Below are 17809 nucleotides of genomic sequence, written 5' to 3'. Positions count from 1 at the left end.
AAAAGTCTATTCCTGGGTCCCAGGAGGATATTTACATCCAAACTAGGTAATATAGCCTAACTGTGAACTCAAAGAACATCTATTTTTTTAAGTTTTACAGTCTATGGTTAAAACTCAGCGTCGAGCGCCATCATGTGGTTCGTGTTTATATTCACGCGTAACTGAAGTGCAGTTTTTAAGCCATCCTCTAAGCGGCGCTGTCATAAAAACAAACGGAAACTCCAAGCAGACGCTCTTCACCGACGCTCTTCGGTTGTTTACCTTTAGCTTAAGCCACAGAGCTCAGTTCTCCGGTAAAACCGTTTAAATCTTATTTCCAACATGGGATGCGACGGCGGAACCATTCCCAAAAGACACGAACTAGTTAAAGGACCAAAAAAAGTCGAAAAGGTAAAAAGAATGCCTTAAATGCTCGATTATTTGTCACTAAACTTCATAAAATGAGCATGTAAGTTAGCTTTGTAGCACGTCTATAGCTCGTTAGTCGTCTTTAAACATTTATATTTTCTTAAGCTGCTGTATAATTTACACATGCTATACTTTTGTAAGTGATCTTTATATAATGTTACACGAATGTCCGTATCATGACATATTCCAAAGTACCATAGTATTAACGTTACCTAACCTCAGTAACGTTAACTTACCAATGTTTTTATTGCGATACCGTTTAAATACCATGGCATATATGAGTATGGTAACGAAACAGTACCGTCATAAGTATTAAAATACGTAACTATGATAATATTTATCTGCATTAATAAGCCATTACAAAGATACAGATACTGAATTCAACGAGGTTCACAAATAAATGTAACATTTTACACGCAAATGGATTCAAGTAAAATTAGTTTTAAAGTTTGATATTATCGGTGACACTTTACAACAAGGTCTCATTTGGTAATGTATTAACTATGAACATTTAATCGTTACTTAAAATAAGTGATCATGTGCTTTAACTAATGTTAGCAAATATTTTTCTTAATTTATTAGTGCATGTTGAGATTAAGATGAACTAAGATTAATAAATGGTGTATAAGTATTTTTAATAGTTAGGTCATGTTAACTAATGTTAACCCTATTGTGAATTGTTGCTGAATAATGTGACGATGTATAACATTTGGAATTGAACACTGTACACATTATTCTTTTTTGGCTCACAAAATTCACAACATTACTGTATAGAATCTGTATTAAGGCTTTTTGTGAGTGATGTTAATATTTGTAAGTCTCATTCTGAATTATGTCATTAATTCAGACATCTTTCATTTCATTCAATTCACTTTCCCTCTCTACAGAATGAATGTTATCAAAATTATTGGAAAATGTCTCAAAACGCTTTATTCTGCATGCCAGACAAGTAATTTCTCATCATTTTGTAAAGAAAAACTAAGTGCCTGCACGCGTGTATTCAAACCCACTTGCTATTGACAAAACATATAATTGTGTGTTAATTAGATTCATGGTTTTTTCATGTTTTCAAAGTTTGCCTTCTTTACCAAACACTGTTGCATTGCAAATGAACGGCTAATTAAAAGGTTTCTATTTTAGTTCAAAATTATGTTGTGTATGTAAAAAAATGAACGATTTTTTTTTTACAATGGAAATCAATCAATCAATCAATCAGTCATCAATCACAAAACGTCCTCTGGCCAGAGTGGCTGTATGTAACAGAGGCCAGCTAGTAGTAGTTGCTGTGTGAGTAAACCTCACTCCTCTGACCTCAAGAGACCCTCTAGCGACTGACGCAGCCTTTAGCCTCCTTGTTAGAGCGTCCGACTCATGCCGGTGTCATGACAAATCCTGTCCTAACTCTACCCGTATCCCACCTCAATATCAGCAAAAGTGCTTTGCAATATAATATGAACACTATAAGTACATTGTACTTACTTTTTGATGCAAGTACATAGTAGTTAAGGCCACCTAATATAAAGTGGGGTCGAAATTTTAATAGGTAATCTGTTCAGAGCCTGATTACAATTCTTACAAAATCGCATTTTGATTTTTGCTGTTTAAATTGTGTTAAAATAGTCTTTAATGCCTTACAACTCATATGTCTCATATACTAGTACCATATAACTGAAGCTATAAGTGCTTATATAAGTATATAAGATATAAACAAGCATATCTCGTATAATCTATTTATTTTGTGCACCCGTTTTGTATATTGCTGTTTTTTTTTAATTCTTTATTATTTACATTATAGGTACATTACTATGTCATGATTTTGTATTGGCACTTAGTTTATCAGTCGAAATAATTCAGAATATGTTTTTGCTCCCATTATAGCAATCAATTACATATTTCAAAAAAATGTGTTGCGTGTGTATGTGTGTACTTAGTATGGCAATGAACTCATAGTTTATTTTTAAACAATTGCTTTTCCAGACCCATGTATAACAACTTTTGATAAGCCATTTAAAACCGTTACCAGCGGACACGATTTCACCGGCGGACAGGATTTGTCATGACACTGGCGGACCCGGGTTCGCGTCCCGGTCCGAACAGAAGGGGTTACACGTACAGCCAAAACATTAATTTGAAGCTGACTTGACTTCTAGTGGTATTATGGCTAATAAATCAGAACTTGTGTTTTACAGGTCGATAAAAATGCAGAACTCGCTGCCAAATGGAAATACTGTGCACTGAGTCAGGAGAAGCTGAAGCGGCCCATAGTCGCCTGTGATCTGGGCAGGTACTGCATTGATTTTATACCTTAATGTTTTACTTTTGTTTGTGCTCAAGTACAGCCAGTTGTATGGAGTGATTTTTGTGCCATAATTAAACAAACAAATCCAGCATTTTGCAAACAAACACGATCTGCTTTGCAAAGGAAAACTTAACTCGCAAACAAACAGAAAGCGATGAGCAAATACAAAGAACAGTTTGAGCGAAAACACAGAGGAGTAACAAATATATGTATTGTGTTTTGCAAATAAATGAGTGAGCATAAATATTTCACAAATAAATACAAACCATCCTACAAATTGCATGTAACCTTTGAACAAATACCAAATCTAGTCCACATAAATGCATACATGTTTGTTACTATCTCTCAGCTTAATTTTCTCACAAATGCAGTTCAGGCTGATTTTCTCACAAATGCAGTTCAGGCAGATTTTTTCACAAATGTAGTTCAGGCAGATTTTCTCACAAATGTAGTTGAGCAACTTCCTCTACCAGAACAGCAGATGGCGCTTTGGGTCAATTTACGATTTTCAAACACGTTTTCAGACGAAAATGAGCGAGGAACCGGATGTAGTATTTCTGCCTTACTGTATATTAATCATTTTGAGATTTTCACTTTGTCAACCCTATTTCATAAAAACAAAACAAAAAAAACATAAAAATATTTAGATATTATTGTGACCAACAAGTGCAAAATCAGTAGTAACATGGCTGAAAACATTTTTGCTAGGGCTAGTTTTTTCTCATTAAAATGCATGCATCCATCCTCCATATCATTTATCCACTGTAGTGTAACGGGATATAAAAAAGTATTTACTTTTATGTAATTTGTACATTTGATGATACAATTCAAATAAGAACATTCAAAATAGTGTAAGGGTGTATCGTGTCACAATATATTGCAATACAAAAATGCAACAATATGTATTGTGGATTAAAGTTTAGACAGATTTAGTTTTGTAAATGTTACTGTCACATTAAATATGGTAAATCCTGATAAAATAAAATATATTTTAAGCAGAGTAGGCTATATATTATAAGCAGAATGATTTATATTTGTTTTTCTGCTGTCACCATTTCCCTGTGTGTGGGGGAGAAGGACCAAGCCCAGCCAACTATAGTTCACCTCTGATGCAATATCAAATTTAGCACTTTAATGAACACTGTTAAAACTATACCATTTTAACTATTTTTGTTCAAAGTATTGTGGGTCTATTGCACTGCAGGGTCGTAACCACTATATATATATAACCACAGAGGCTCTGTATGTTGTTGTTGGGATGACAAAAAGTTTAAAAGTAACATTTTAGTCTGTTTTGCCTCAGGTCTGACTGCGCTTGTCAATGTCAAAATGATTGAGATGGCCAATTAAATCAAAGTAGGCGGGGTTTGCGTTCTCTTTTGGCTTGTGCACAGCCTTCACACACAGACGAGCCAATCTATCGCTCAATCTATCGCTTAATGCCGTTGCGGAGAGAGACACTCTATTCCCCGTGTCCCTGCTTTTAATATACAATCATTGAATATCTTTGATTTTAATGACGAAGAAAAAAAAAAAAACTACATAAGAGCGGATTAGAACCAGAAACCTTTGACACGGTTAACATAAATTCTACCACCAGACCAGCAAGGTATACAGATGTATAAGCTCGATGTATTTATTCACTAAGACGAATAATCTCGGGACTAATAATATATTTAACACAAATTAATGCAAATATTGTTTGTGAATAGTCCCAAAAGGCTTATCCCCTCCCCCCAAAAATGAGTGAATTATTACATGCCTGAAATCTGCTGTTTTGGAAGAGAATTGCATTTGTGAGAAAATCTGCCTGAACTGCATTTGTGAGAAAATCAGCCTGAACTGCATTTGTGAGAAAATCAGCACAAACTGCATTTGTGAGAAAATCAGCCTGAACTGCATTTGTGAGAAAATCAGCCTGAACTGCATTTGTGAGAAAATCTGCCTGAACTGCATTTGTGAGAAAATCTGCCTGAACTGCATTTGTGAGAAAATCTGCCTGAACTGCATTTGCACATCGCTCTCTGTTTGTTTGCAAGTCGTGTTTTCCTTTGCAAAGCAGATCATGTTTGTTTGCAAAATGATGGATTTATTTGTTTAATTATGGCACAAAATTCATTCCATACAGTTGAACCAGTTATTGTTCTAGTTGAAGGTTATTGGCATGTGGCCTTAAATGTTGGATGTACATATGCACAATTAATACGCAGGATCAATGCACAGCAGAATTCTCATCACTGAAAAAAATAAAACTCTGCTTCACGTCAGGATCGCCATGTTGGGATATATTTTGACCGCTGATGACATTCTACCTTACATAACCTCTGTTAGAAAGATGGCATTAAAAACCAACCATTGTTTAAATGTGGTATCTGAAATAAGATCTGCGTAACCACAGGTCAAGCCATGGATGGATCCTCACGATAAAGCTCCACAGTTTTTAATAGAATTTGAATTTTTATTTTGACTAAGTGTCTTTCAGCAACCAAAGCAGAACTCTCTCCTCTGGTTGGCATATTATTTTAATATATATGGAAAATGTACTTTAGGGGCTCTGTATGTTGTCACTTCTAGAAAATCACTGAAAAATACAAACATAAATTATTTACAGATGACCAAATGTAAAGCTGAAAATAATGCTGTATGAAATAATATGGTCTGAAAATCCACAGAGAGGTTTGGGAAGTATTAAGTCTGGAAAAGTATAAAAGTTTGAATTGGAAAATGTGTAGGAAACCTGACTTAACGTCCTAATGATTTTTGGAATAAAGAATAAAAAAATCAATGATTTTTTGACCCATACAATGTATTGTTGGCTATTGCCACAAATATACCCATCTGACTGGTTTTGTAGGCTATGGTCAGATATAAAGCAAAGGTACATTTTAAATAAAATAAATGTTCTTCCAACAGACTGTATAATAAGGATGCGATCATTGAGTACTTGCTGGATAAATCCGCAGAGAGGCCGAACACAGAGGTTGTGGCACACATACGTGGCATCAAGGTCGGTATATACATTCTGCTGCCATCAGTGACAGGCTGTGAAAATAAGCTTTTCATTGGGCGATGCTAGACACGCCTCTACACGTGTGCTTCACTGGTATTATTGCATCACGGAGATTAATATGTTTTCATGGAAACACTTTACAATCAAGTTACAATCAAAATTTGTTAACTTACATAAGCTATATACATTGGCGTGGCCAAAGAGCAATATATTTTTGCAGCTTTTATTAACTTTTGTTAATGTTACTTAATAAAATGTTAATATTCATGTTAAGTTCACAGTGCATTAACTACTGTTAACAGATAACTCAATCTTTTTTATAGATTATTTTTGTAGAATTATTTTTATTGTTAGCTCATATTTACTAATGTTAACAAATGTAACCTTGCTGTAAAGTGTTAAAGATTTTTTTTTAAACTTTTAGTAATGTTTTTTTTTGTTTCGTTTTTTTAATAGCTCTTTATTGTCATTGTGAACAACAAAATATGTTTAGCAGCTCTTCATAATTAGCAGGATAACAATAAACAATGTAAACTTATATATATATATATATATATATATATATATATATATATATATATATATATAATATAATATATATATATATATATATATATATATATATATATATATATATATATATATATATATATATATAGACACACACCATGGGTACAAAAAGTATTCAGACCCCCTTACATTTTTTACTCTCGGTTATATTTTAGCCATTTACTAAAATCAATTGAGTTCATTTTTTTTCTCATTAATTTACACACAGCAGAAAAACACAGCATTGTTTACATTTTTGCAGATTTATTAAAAAAGAAAAACTGAACTATCACATGGCCCTAGGTATTCAGACCCTTTGCAGTGACACTCGTATATTTAAAGCTCCACTGTGTGATATTTTCCCCCATCTAGCGGTGTAAAGGTATATGACCATCCAGTGAATAATAGTTTCTGTTCCTCTCAATTCTGATTTTGTTTTAACTCCTACGGTGGCCGATTTAGTCCAAGATTAACATGGCAATCCCCCTCTTCACATTCGACACGGTGCCATCGAGTGTTAAAACGCGAAAGGCGAAGCTTGAATTTATGGGTATGTCCCTCTTTGGCTAATGTACTTTCAAGATGGAGGGGCAACATGGCGACTGGTATTCAGACCTCTCACCTGTATGTATTTTCAATGGCATATTATAAACTTACGAGTACTTTATTACATGAAAGAAGTAAATATACATTAATGAGCAAATATATTTTGGAAATAACTAAGTGTTTTTACCTAAGAATAAACTACAAAAGTTACACAGTGTAGTTTTAACTCAGGTGCTGTCCATTTCTTCTGATCATCCTTGAGATGGTTTTACACCTTCATTTGAGTCCAGCTGTGTTAGATTATACTGATTGGACTTGATTAGGAAAGCCACACACCTGTCTATACAAGACCTTACAGCTCACAGTGCATGTCAGAGCAAATGAGAATCATGAGGTCAAAAGAACTGTCTGAGGAGCTCAGAGACAGATTTGTGGCAAGGCACAGATCTGGCTAAGGTTACAAAAAAAATCTGCTGAACTTAAGGTTCCTAAGAGCACAGTGGCCTCCTTGATCCTTAAATGAAAGACGTTTGGGACAACCAGAACCCTTCCTAGAGCTGATCGTTCGGGCAAACTGAGCTATCGGGGGAGAAGAGCCTTGGTGTGAGAGGTAAAGAAGAACCCAAAGATCACTGTGGCTGAGCTCCAGAGATGCGGTTGGGAGATTGGAGAAAGTTGTAGAAAGTCAACCATCACTGCAGCCCTCCACCAGTCGGGGCTTTATGGAAGCCTCTCCTCAGTGCAAGACACCCGAAGGACTCCAAGATGGTAAGAAATAAGATTCTCTGGTCTGATGAGACCAAGATATAACTTTTTGGCCTTAATTCTAAGCGGTATGTGTGAAGAAAACCAGGCACTGCTCATCAGCTGTCCAATACAGTCCCAACAGTGAAGCATGGTGGTGGCAGCATCATGCTGTGGGGGTGTATTTCAGCTGCAGGGAAAGGGCGACTACTTGCAATCGAGGGAAAGATGAATTCGGCCAAGTATAGGGATATCCTGGATGAAAACCTTTCCCAGAGTGCTCAAGACCTCAGACTGGGCCGAATGTTCACCTTCCAACAAGACTGACCCTAAGCACACAGCTAAAATAATGAAGGAGTGGCTTCACAACAACCCCGTGACCGTTCTTAAATAGCCCAGCCAGAGCCCTGACTTAAACCCAATTGAACATCTCTGGGGAGACCTGAAAATGGCTGTCCACCAACGTTTGCCATCCAGCCTGACAGAACTGGAGATGATCTGCAGGAGGAATGGCAGAGGATCCCCAAATCCAGGTGTGAAAAAGTTTATGCATATTTCCCAAAAAGACTCATGGCTGTATCAGATCAAAAGGGTGCTTCTACTGAATACCGAGCAAAGGGTTGGAATACTTAGGACCATGCAACATTTCAGGTTTGCTTTTTTAATAAATCTGCAAAAAGGTGAACAATTGTGTTTTCTGTCAATATGGGGTGATGTGTGTACATTAATGAGAAACAAATTAACTTAAATTATTTTAACAAATGGCTGCAATTTAACAAAGAGTGAAAAATGTAAGGGGGTCTGAATACTTTCAGTACCCATTGTGTATATTTGTATATGTGTACAGACATTTAAATGAGAATAAATACATTTATTCAAATAAATAGACATAAACAAAGACTTGCAAAGTATCTTACAAAGATCTGCTTACAAACATTCTTTCAAAGATCTTCCTTTGCGTTCAGCAGAACAAAGACATTTATACAGGTTTGGAACAACTTGAGCGTGACTAAATAATGACAGAATTTTCCTTTTTAGGTGAACTATCCCTTTAAGTGAAGTGACCTGCTTTTTATTTATTCATCAAAAATGTGACAAATTCCGCATTATACAGTAAATTCCATGGGCATGTTTCAGCTTCCTAAGAAAGTACAGTCTCTTTTGGGCCAACCCTACCTGGGGCCTATGCCATGAAGCCGGTTTAGGTGGCTAAGTATTTTTCATTTTAGTTTGCCTAATCCTTGGTTTTAGGGACCCTAGAGACAGAGCGACACGCGTCATAAACTGAAAGCCACGCCCACCGGGGAGAAAACAAACCAACCATCTCCATTGACTTTCTATTCCGTGAAGTGGCCTCCTTGTTGTTTCTGACTTATTATTTTAAAAAAAACTAAAATCGGTATGTGACAAGGTGTACAGAAAACACCTTGAACCAAATACCCAATTTTTATAAGCTGTTGACCCAAAAAACAAGCGTTTAAGGACACAAAAGTGGATACAGGCAATTAGGACAGAGCGCAACATGTCATATTACACTGAGAACTACGCCTATAGAGGGGAACATAATCAGCAACAGGAAATATCATATATAAAACTGACATTTGGATATTTTAAAAAATGTTTACTGCACACGTAGACATACTGATGCATACTGAGTGTCAGGATCCCAAAATTGACCCATTCTTCCTGCTAAAGCTTCAAAACTTATTGCATGTGTTTACTTTTGTCTCCTTAAACGTTCGTTGACAGCATATAAAAACGTGGTTGTGTGATTTTTAGCTCTTTGTCACATATCAGCTTTTAGACATTGTTCTTTCTTTCGTTACAAGGCAACCGCTTCACGCAATACAAAGTAAATGGAGAGCATTCGATTTTCTTCAACTTGATTGCCTGTTCCTGCCCTGATTTTTGTCCATTCCCTCCTCTTATTGCTATAATAACTAAATGCCAGTGTGATCATCCTTACAGAGATTACATTATCAATCATGTTATCATTCACTAACTTTTCACTTCTGAACAGGTTGGGATGACCAAAATATTATTTCATGAAATTAGTCATTTAATATTTTTAAATGTAATTTTATAATTATAAAATACATTTTTAATTGTATCTTTGTTTTAAAAAAATAAGCAAAAAAATGCAAATTACAAACTATATGACATATATATATATATAGAGAGAGAGAGAGAGAGAGAGAGAGAGAGAGAGAGAGAGAGAGAGAGAGAGAGAGAGAGAGAGAGAGAGAGAGAGAGAGAGAGAGAGAGAGAGAGAGAGAGAGAGAGAGAGAGAGAGATAAACAGTGTTTTTTTTTTCAGCTACATTAGGTCTATTTAACAGTAGCAAGTCAAGAAAGAAATTAAATAATCAAATATAAAACTGCTTATACTCTTCACACTATACTTTAACTATATACTGATTCTTAATGAATATATTTTAGTTATTTAGCCTAGCATGTGGTGGTTTTCTTCTATTTTTCATTGTTGTTTGATTAACATTAATCAGACAGAATATTAGGTCTGTCTTAAAGGGTTAGTTCACCCGAAAATGAAATTGATGTCATTAATGACTCAACCCTAATGTTGTTCCACACCTGTAAGACCTCCGTTCATCATCGGAACACAGTTTAAAGGAACACTCCACCGTTTTTAGAAATGGGGCGTATTCAATTTCTTTCCTACATTTAGGTATGTGGGCAAATGCATTTTTTGTCTCAGTGCATGCATTGTTTTAGTTTGGCAGGGTTGCCACTTGTTTAGCTTAGCATAGTGAATGAAATCCTATGTTGTCAGCTAGCATGTCCCGAGTAAAAGTGACTTCTTGTGGCCTGCGTATTCACAACGACAAATTAAGACTAGGGAAGTTTTTCCCAGATTATGAGGATGCACAGGCGAAGCACTGCTACTTGGGCGCAGAGATATCACTGCTCTCATCCTCACATCCTCTGGCTGTTGAGCGATCGCAATGTGTTGCGTGATATCTCTGCACCCAAGTAGCAGTGCTTCGCCTGTGCTTCCCCTTAATATAGTCCCTAGGAAATCGCCTAGTCTTAATCTGCATCGCTATTTGTACTGGTTGTGAATATGCAGGCCACAAGAGGTAGTAAGTTGGGTTTTTCTTTTTTTTGGATCACTTTTACTCGGGACACGCTAGCTGGCAACATAGGATTCCATTCCTTATGCTAAGCTAAGCTAGCGGCGACCCTGCCAAACATGCACTGGGACAAAATGCATTTGCCCACATATCGAAATGTAGGAAAGAAGTTGAATAAGCCCTATTTCTAAAAACAGTGGAGTGTTCCTTTAAGATATTTTATGTTTAGTCTAAGAGCGTATGCAAGTGTATGTACACTATACTGTCCATGTCCAGAAAGGGAATAAAAACATCATCAAAGTAGTCCATATGGGACGTCATTTACATGCACAAAATACATTTTGGTCCAAAAATAACAAAAACTACAATTGATTCATGATTTATGATCATGAATAGGGTCAAATTAAGAAATACAGCTCATTAGCGATGTCCTCCTTAAAGTACCGGTACTAATAAAATTATTTTTATAGGTACTAATAAAATATATTTTTATATATTTTATCCATATTGTACCGTTTGTAATAGCAGGGTATTGCGATGCTTTTCTAGTACCAGTATATCGTGGAACACTATACACCACTGCATGTGTATATGGTGAGCTTTTAAGTTTTGGTTGGCCAAAATCAAGTGGAAATCAACTAAAATGGTCCATAGATGAACAGGATGAAATTGTAACAAACCTGGTGTGTTTCACAGGATGTGAAGGAGCTGAATCTCACCGATAACCCTGCGTGGGAGGGTGAGAGGAGGAACATTAAAGGGGACTGTTATGAAGACATGCACTGTGCCATGTTCATCTGTCCTGTGGTGGGACTTGAAATGAATGGAAAACACAAGTAAGGCCACATCCGTTCAGCTCATTCGCTGCTGTTGACTTCAACCGCAGTGCAACTGAATCCACTTTCAATCATCGATCAGGGCTTGACATTAAATGACTAGTTCACTCCAAAAGGAAAATGTCCTGATAATGTACTCACCCCCATGCCATCCAAAATGTTAATGTCTTTCTTTCTTCAGTGGAAAGAAAACATTTCAGGATTTTTACTCACAGACTGGCAACCAAAATGTTAAAGGTCCAAATCAATACAAGGGCTTCAGAGGCTCTGCATGATCCCAGCTGAGGAATAGGGTCTTCTTATCTAGCCAAACCATTTGTCATTTTCTAAAAAAATCTTTTTTAGAAAGATTGTGGCGACACACCACAGATTGCGCAATCACGTCAGAAAGATCACACTAGACTTAGGCAGAAGTACTGCCCGTCTTTACAAAGCACTTGTGCAAAGACTAATACTAACGTTCTTTAGCGAAAAAAAAAAGGTTAAACAATGATGTCAGACGATTTTGAAGTTGGATATTAAGTTTTTTTTGTAAAGGTGTTAAAGTGAGGATGGCAAAATAAAGTAAACTGTGACATATACCCAACAATTCTTCATACAGTGTATGTAAAATCTATGATACATTTGGGAGTAAATGATTTAGGCACTTTGAACTGAGCATTGTTGGCTCAAGTGTTTTTTTTTTAATTGTTAATGTGACCTTAGACACCACAGACTGAACAAAATGAAGCATTGCTTGCTCATTGTTTGACCTGAATTGGTTTTATCTAATTGTGTAGTTAAATCTAACAGCTGATTGGTTGATTGTAATCCATTACACACCTTTCTTTCAATCTGACATTATCAAGATTAATTTGTTCTGAGTTTAACTCTTTGATTTTTTGTCAGATTGTAATACAAGTTTCTAAACTACAGTGAATAATATACTGATAATGTGACAAAATGTCTGAATATATTTTAATTGCTGATAGTGAAAATGATTGCTTTTAATGGTCGATGCCTATTATTGGCAGATACATCAATGCATCCCTACTAAATATTATTAAATGTTATTGCATAAATAAAAAATCTGAACACTACAATTTTAAGTTGTTTAACATTAGTTAATGCATTAGCGATCATGAAATAAAACAGAACAAATTTGACAGCATTTATTAATCTTAATTAATATTAATTTGTAAATATACCAGTGTTAATTCATGTTGATTCATAATGCATTTACCAGTGCTGATTTATATAACTTAAAAATGTATTGGTATATGTTAGACGTTTATTGAACTAATGCTGTAAAAGTATTGTTTATTGTAAGATCATGATACCTAACGGATTAACTGATGTTAACAAATATTTAACCTGCAGAAAATATAAAAAATTATGCAGCTAAAGCTTAGTTCAGAACTAACGCTTTATAATTAGATGTAATTTGTTAACATGAATTAGCTACATTAACATAAACTAACAGTAAAGTATAAGTAACATATATATAAGTTGTCCCTTGTGGTTATTGACATGACATACAGAGAACAAATAACCTATAGATGCTCTTTTTAAAGTTTGAACAACTTTACACCAAATGGAATTTTTATTTTATTTTTCCACATTCAGCCTATCACCTCAGAGCAGCTCTTGATGGTTTCCTGTTTCCATGAGGGGAATGTAATTGCAGTGTCTTTGTGTTTTTCTATAAGGTTTTTCTACCTGCAGACCTGTGGGTGTGTTTTCTCAGAACGAGCTCTCAAGGAGGTCAAGACCGAGATTTGCCACAAGGTGGGTAAAAATAAATCTTCTGTGGCCTGTTTTCGCTGCATAATGCACAGATCTGATCTTTGTTTCTGTGCCACCTGTTATTCTTTTGATGATCGCTTTACTATGTGACACAGCTGACTGGTTTTGAATGGCTTAAAATGATGGCTATACTTTAGATTAGGTTCCAATTCACTATTAACTAACTATGAATTATGACTACTTTTGCCTCAATAAACTAAAAGTACTATAAAGTAAATAATACTAAAAGTTACTTAATTAGGGCTTAATAGTTAAAGGGGGGGTGAAATGCTGTTTCATGCATACTGAGCTTTTTACACTGTTAAAGACTTGGATTCCCATCCTAAACATAGACAAAGTTTCAAAAACTAATGTTGGGCGTTTGATGGAGTATTTCTGTGTCAAAAATACTCCTTCCGGTTTCTCACAAGTTTCGGCGAGTTTTTTTCGAGTATGGGTCTACTTGACGTTAAAAAGAGCGGAAGGTCCTTGTATGGGCCGTACGGGCTCTTCTCCCGGAAGGGTGCGCGCGCGCGTGACTAGAGCACGCTGTAAACAGTCTCTCAGGTGCAGATCCAGTCGTCCGTGAACATTTATGTGGCGCCGTGCTTCTCTTTATTCCTATGGGTGACGTCGAGCGACTTCAACGCTTCAGCACAGCATTCCGGGAAGGCAGCGCTGCATTTGAACCGATTTGAACGCAGAAATGACGGCAAGCTTCACAACATCGTTTCAGTTCTGTCTCAAAATGGATTTACACGCCACTGCTTTCACAGAACTTCACCAAATCAGACCAAAGAAGTGTGTTTTTGACGGAGCGGTCCCAGCGATAAAGGTCCTGCTTTGGAAGCAGCCGGTGAGTTAACTTAAACTGCTTCAAATGTCTCTGCTTTTGGCTACGGACGCATGAGTAAACATCAGTAAACGACACGATCGCGTGCTTCGTCATTCAAATGCTCTAACGGTTACTCCATTGTTGTTCTGTATAACGTTACACTAGTCTGACGTGCAAAACCGTTTTGCTTGCTACTTCTAAGGTCTAGTCGCATACAATAGTCCATAAACCGAATCATGTCCTCATACACTGCGAGTAAAGACACACAAATGTGGAGAGGCCATTAAATACAATAACTTACATACCACAGAGACGGACGTCCTGATGTTGCCGTTTCTCCTGTTCAATTTATTTCTCCCTCAGATTTGATTCTGGATCATATCTATTAGCTGAGATAGATGGGTTCCTCCACGCTTGAGGACGTCACCGCTTTGCGCGCTTGTCATTCTTTAGCTCCGCCCACACGATACGCCTCCAGGCGCTCGTTTTTTTCCGGAAAGACTCGGTACAGCCTATATTTCTTTTATAAATATGATAAAACTAAAGACTTTTCGGAGATATGAAGGATGCAATACTACTCTATAGGTACTCAAGATTGACATGAGATTGACTGAAACTGAGTGTTTCACCCCCCCTTTAAGAAAGTTGTTAAGTTTAGCTATTGGGTATGATTAAGGGATGTATAATAAGGTCAATGCAGAATAAGGGATTAATGAGATTGGACCCTAAATTTGCCAGCATGGATAAATTAAAAGATTACATGGATGTTTGCAGCGCAAAATCTGACCGAACAGATATATATATTGTAAAATAATAGAAATGTTTGTTGCTACGTTATGTACGGTTAGATCTACAATTCTGAAGTGAAATAAAGTAGCACTGTGATATTACATTTATTTGAATTATGATTTTGAATGAATTAACAAGAGAGAGACAGAAATGAAAAGTGAAGCTGTGAGTTTAATTGCAAAACCGCAGTTATCACCTCGTTGAGAAATATAATGTAGATTTCAGTAGCGAAGGGGTTTTATTTACAAAATTCATGGGGCAGAGGTTGAAAACCAGTTTCTGTGTGTCCAATTTCTTATAAAGTTTCCACTACAATAAAAAAGCTGAGTTTTTGTGTGAGTGCATATAGGCACATCTGCTTTATAATACAACATTGAAAAGCTATCTTTGTGGGCAAGCTGTTTGCCCTCGCCTTGTGGTGGCTTGGGATTACAGGGGAATCGGATTTGTGTCTGATTTAAAAGCACATTTGTAATTGGCTTAGAACGGATGTGAGAATCTGATCTCATGTGCAACAAATTCTGATCTGTGTCAGATGGAGGCTGTGGCCTCTTTCAGCTGGATAATACACCCTGCCACAAAGCAAAAATGGTTCAGGAACGGTTTGAGGAGTAACACAATATTAGGTCATAATGTTATGCCTGATGTGTGGATGTCGGCAGTGGTGGGGACAAGGCTCAGATAGACGATATAAGGCGATTATTGATAAAATATGTTTTTACATATCGCCCAGTCTGAGTGAAAACAGCCTTAAACAATAAACGACCAGTGGCATATATAATTCATTTGTTTACTTATGTAATTTGAGCTTATGGTTATGTCAGAGCTGATGGTTTCATAAATGATCTGAAATATCTTGCCATTATTTATTTTTTTCTCACTCAGTGTCAACAAAGTCAAGTTTTTTTCTTTTGTGTGTGTCTGTAAGCTCTTCCGCCTTTTCAGGATTCGTTGTTAAAAAAACAAACAAACATTTGAGCCTTGTGTACATGTTAGATCATTTTTTTTTATTCAATCATCTACAGTCTACTGCAATGCCCTTCAGATCACATGAAGCCTTAGAGCACACAGAGAGAACCAAATAAGAGACGCAGAGACCAGATTTGATTCTCAGTTTAATACAGACAAACATAGGATCTTTGTACAGATACAGAAACAGGACATCATCTCTTGACTGTTGTTAGTTTGCAGAGCTAGGTGTTGTCCAGTCACCTAAACAATTACTGGAAATAGGGTCTCGCACAGAAGCTTACCTTGAGATCACAAGCAGGGTGACAGAGAGCCAAAAAATATTTTACAGTACATTAGCTGGACTGAAAAATACAGTTACGTAATTGTATTCCTAATTTGAAATCTCTGTAAATGGGACATTTCATTACCTAAGAAAGACATTTTTGTATTTCTGTCTAAGTGATTTATAGGGACTTGTACTGAATTCATGTACAATACAGTATGCCCTCAAGTGCTTTATTGTGTAAATGTTAGTTTTATAACCGTGCCACATTTTCATCCACTCTGTGGTTGTAGATAGTGACTTCTTATCATAGGTGAAGATAAGCTGTGTAGTTAAGCAGTCGGCAGCTCTGATTATGGGCTTCTGTGCGCAGGTGATTTGTCACCTATGTGTGCACTTTCTATTGTGTTTATTTATGTTTGCGGTTGGGATTGGACAGAGTTGGACCGTGGGTAATGAGTGCGACTTGTCTTTTGCTCTCAGCAGTGAATCATTAACCTCACAGTCCCCTGCCTCAATCTAATTGGTTTCAGGCTCATCTAGCTGACGTTTCTCTGTTGCATTTGTCTCAATTAATCCAAGCATTAAGGCGGAAATGGGGAAACTGCATACTGAAGTCCATCTCTTCTCCAAGCCGGCAGACTGGAGCATGCCTGGCGTGCTGTGCTTGGACAAACATTCAGCAACATTTGAATATACAATATAAACCCCTAATGGTTATCCATTTCTAAGCAAATTTTTAACTATTCTCGGTGCTGTTAATCATAACCTGCGGTTATGTATTGTGTTACACGCATTTAGTTTTTGAATAGATATTTTTCATTCTGTGTTTAACACCAGGGAACGCTGACCCGATTGAAGGCTTAACCCTTTTTAACAGTTTTTTTAGACTAGGAAGAATTTTAAATTCTAGCTTGTATAGAAACATGGATATTTTAGAAGAATTATTCATGCAGGAATTGCTTGGTTTTGCAGAAATCACCTGCTGCACTTACACCTGGTTAAAATTGTGTCATGTTATAAAGTTTGAATATTTAGTGTCAGCTAGGGCTGCAAGATTTGCAGAATTTTTTTGTTGTTGCAATTTTTATGATAAATTGTGGTAATTAAAATTGTATTAAAAACTAAAAGCTTCAGGTTTGCTGTGCTTGTTTCTAGAGCTGCAGAATTTGTATATATATATATATATATATATATATATATATATATATATATATATATATATATATATATATATATATATATATATATATATATGTATATATATGTATGTATATGTATGTGTATATATATGTATGTATATGTATGTATATATATGTATATATATATACATACATATACATACATATATATACATACATATATATATATATACATATATATATATATACATATATACATATATATATATATATATATATATATATATATATATATATATATATATATATATATATATATATATATATATATATAGTAAAACTATATAATAATATTATATATTGATAATTCAATATATAATAATTATTATCATTATTTTTATATATTATCAAATTATTGCAATTTCAGTTTATTTACTGTGTTAATTTACTGTGCAGCCCAAGTATCAGCACACCTCTCCTCAAAGACCCATGATCTGAGAAACCGTTGATGTTTGTAGTGCAAACGGTTGTAGTTTCTACTCTGGCAGTGTGTACCGTCAGC

At 35.8% G+C, this 17809-nt stretch overlaps 1 protein-coding gene across 2 annotated transcripts in view; it reads left to right on the top strand.

The window, feature by feature from the left end:
- The first annotated feature begins 218 nt into the window (after nt 1–218).
- rtf2 (replication termination factor 2) overlaps nt 219–17809 on the top strand; it is a 43649-nt gene continuing 26058 nt past the window's right edge. For both annotated transcript variants that reach the window (XM_067458767.1, XM_067458766.1), the window contains exons 1-5: nt 219–390; nt 2598–2692; nt 5621–5714; nt 11344–11483; nt 13172–13250. In XM_067458767.1, the coding sequence (XP_067314868.1) occupies nt 322–390; nt 2598–2692; nt 5621–5714; nt 11344–11483; nt 13172–13250 (477 nt within the window). In that variant the 5' untranslated portion in view covers nt 219–321. The remainder of the gene's footprint in view (nt 391–2597; nt 2693–5620; nt 5715–11343; nt 11484–13171; nt 13251–17809) is intronic.

The sequence above is a fragment of the Pseudorasbora parva genome, chromosome 12, assembly GCF_024679245.1.
Source record: "Pseudorasbora parva isolate DD20220531a chromosome 12, ASM2467924v1, whole genome shotgun sequence".
NCBI lineage: Eukaryota > Metazoa > Chordata > Actinopteri > Cypriniformes > Gobionidae > Pseudorasbora > Pseudorasbora parva.
Note: the sequence above shows the minus strand (reverse complement) of the source record. Positions and strands in the feature narration are given on the sequence as shown.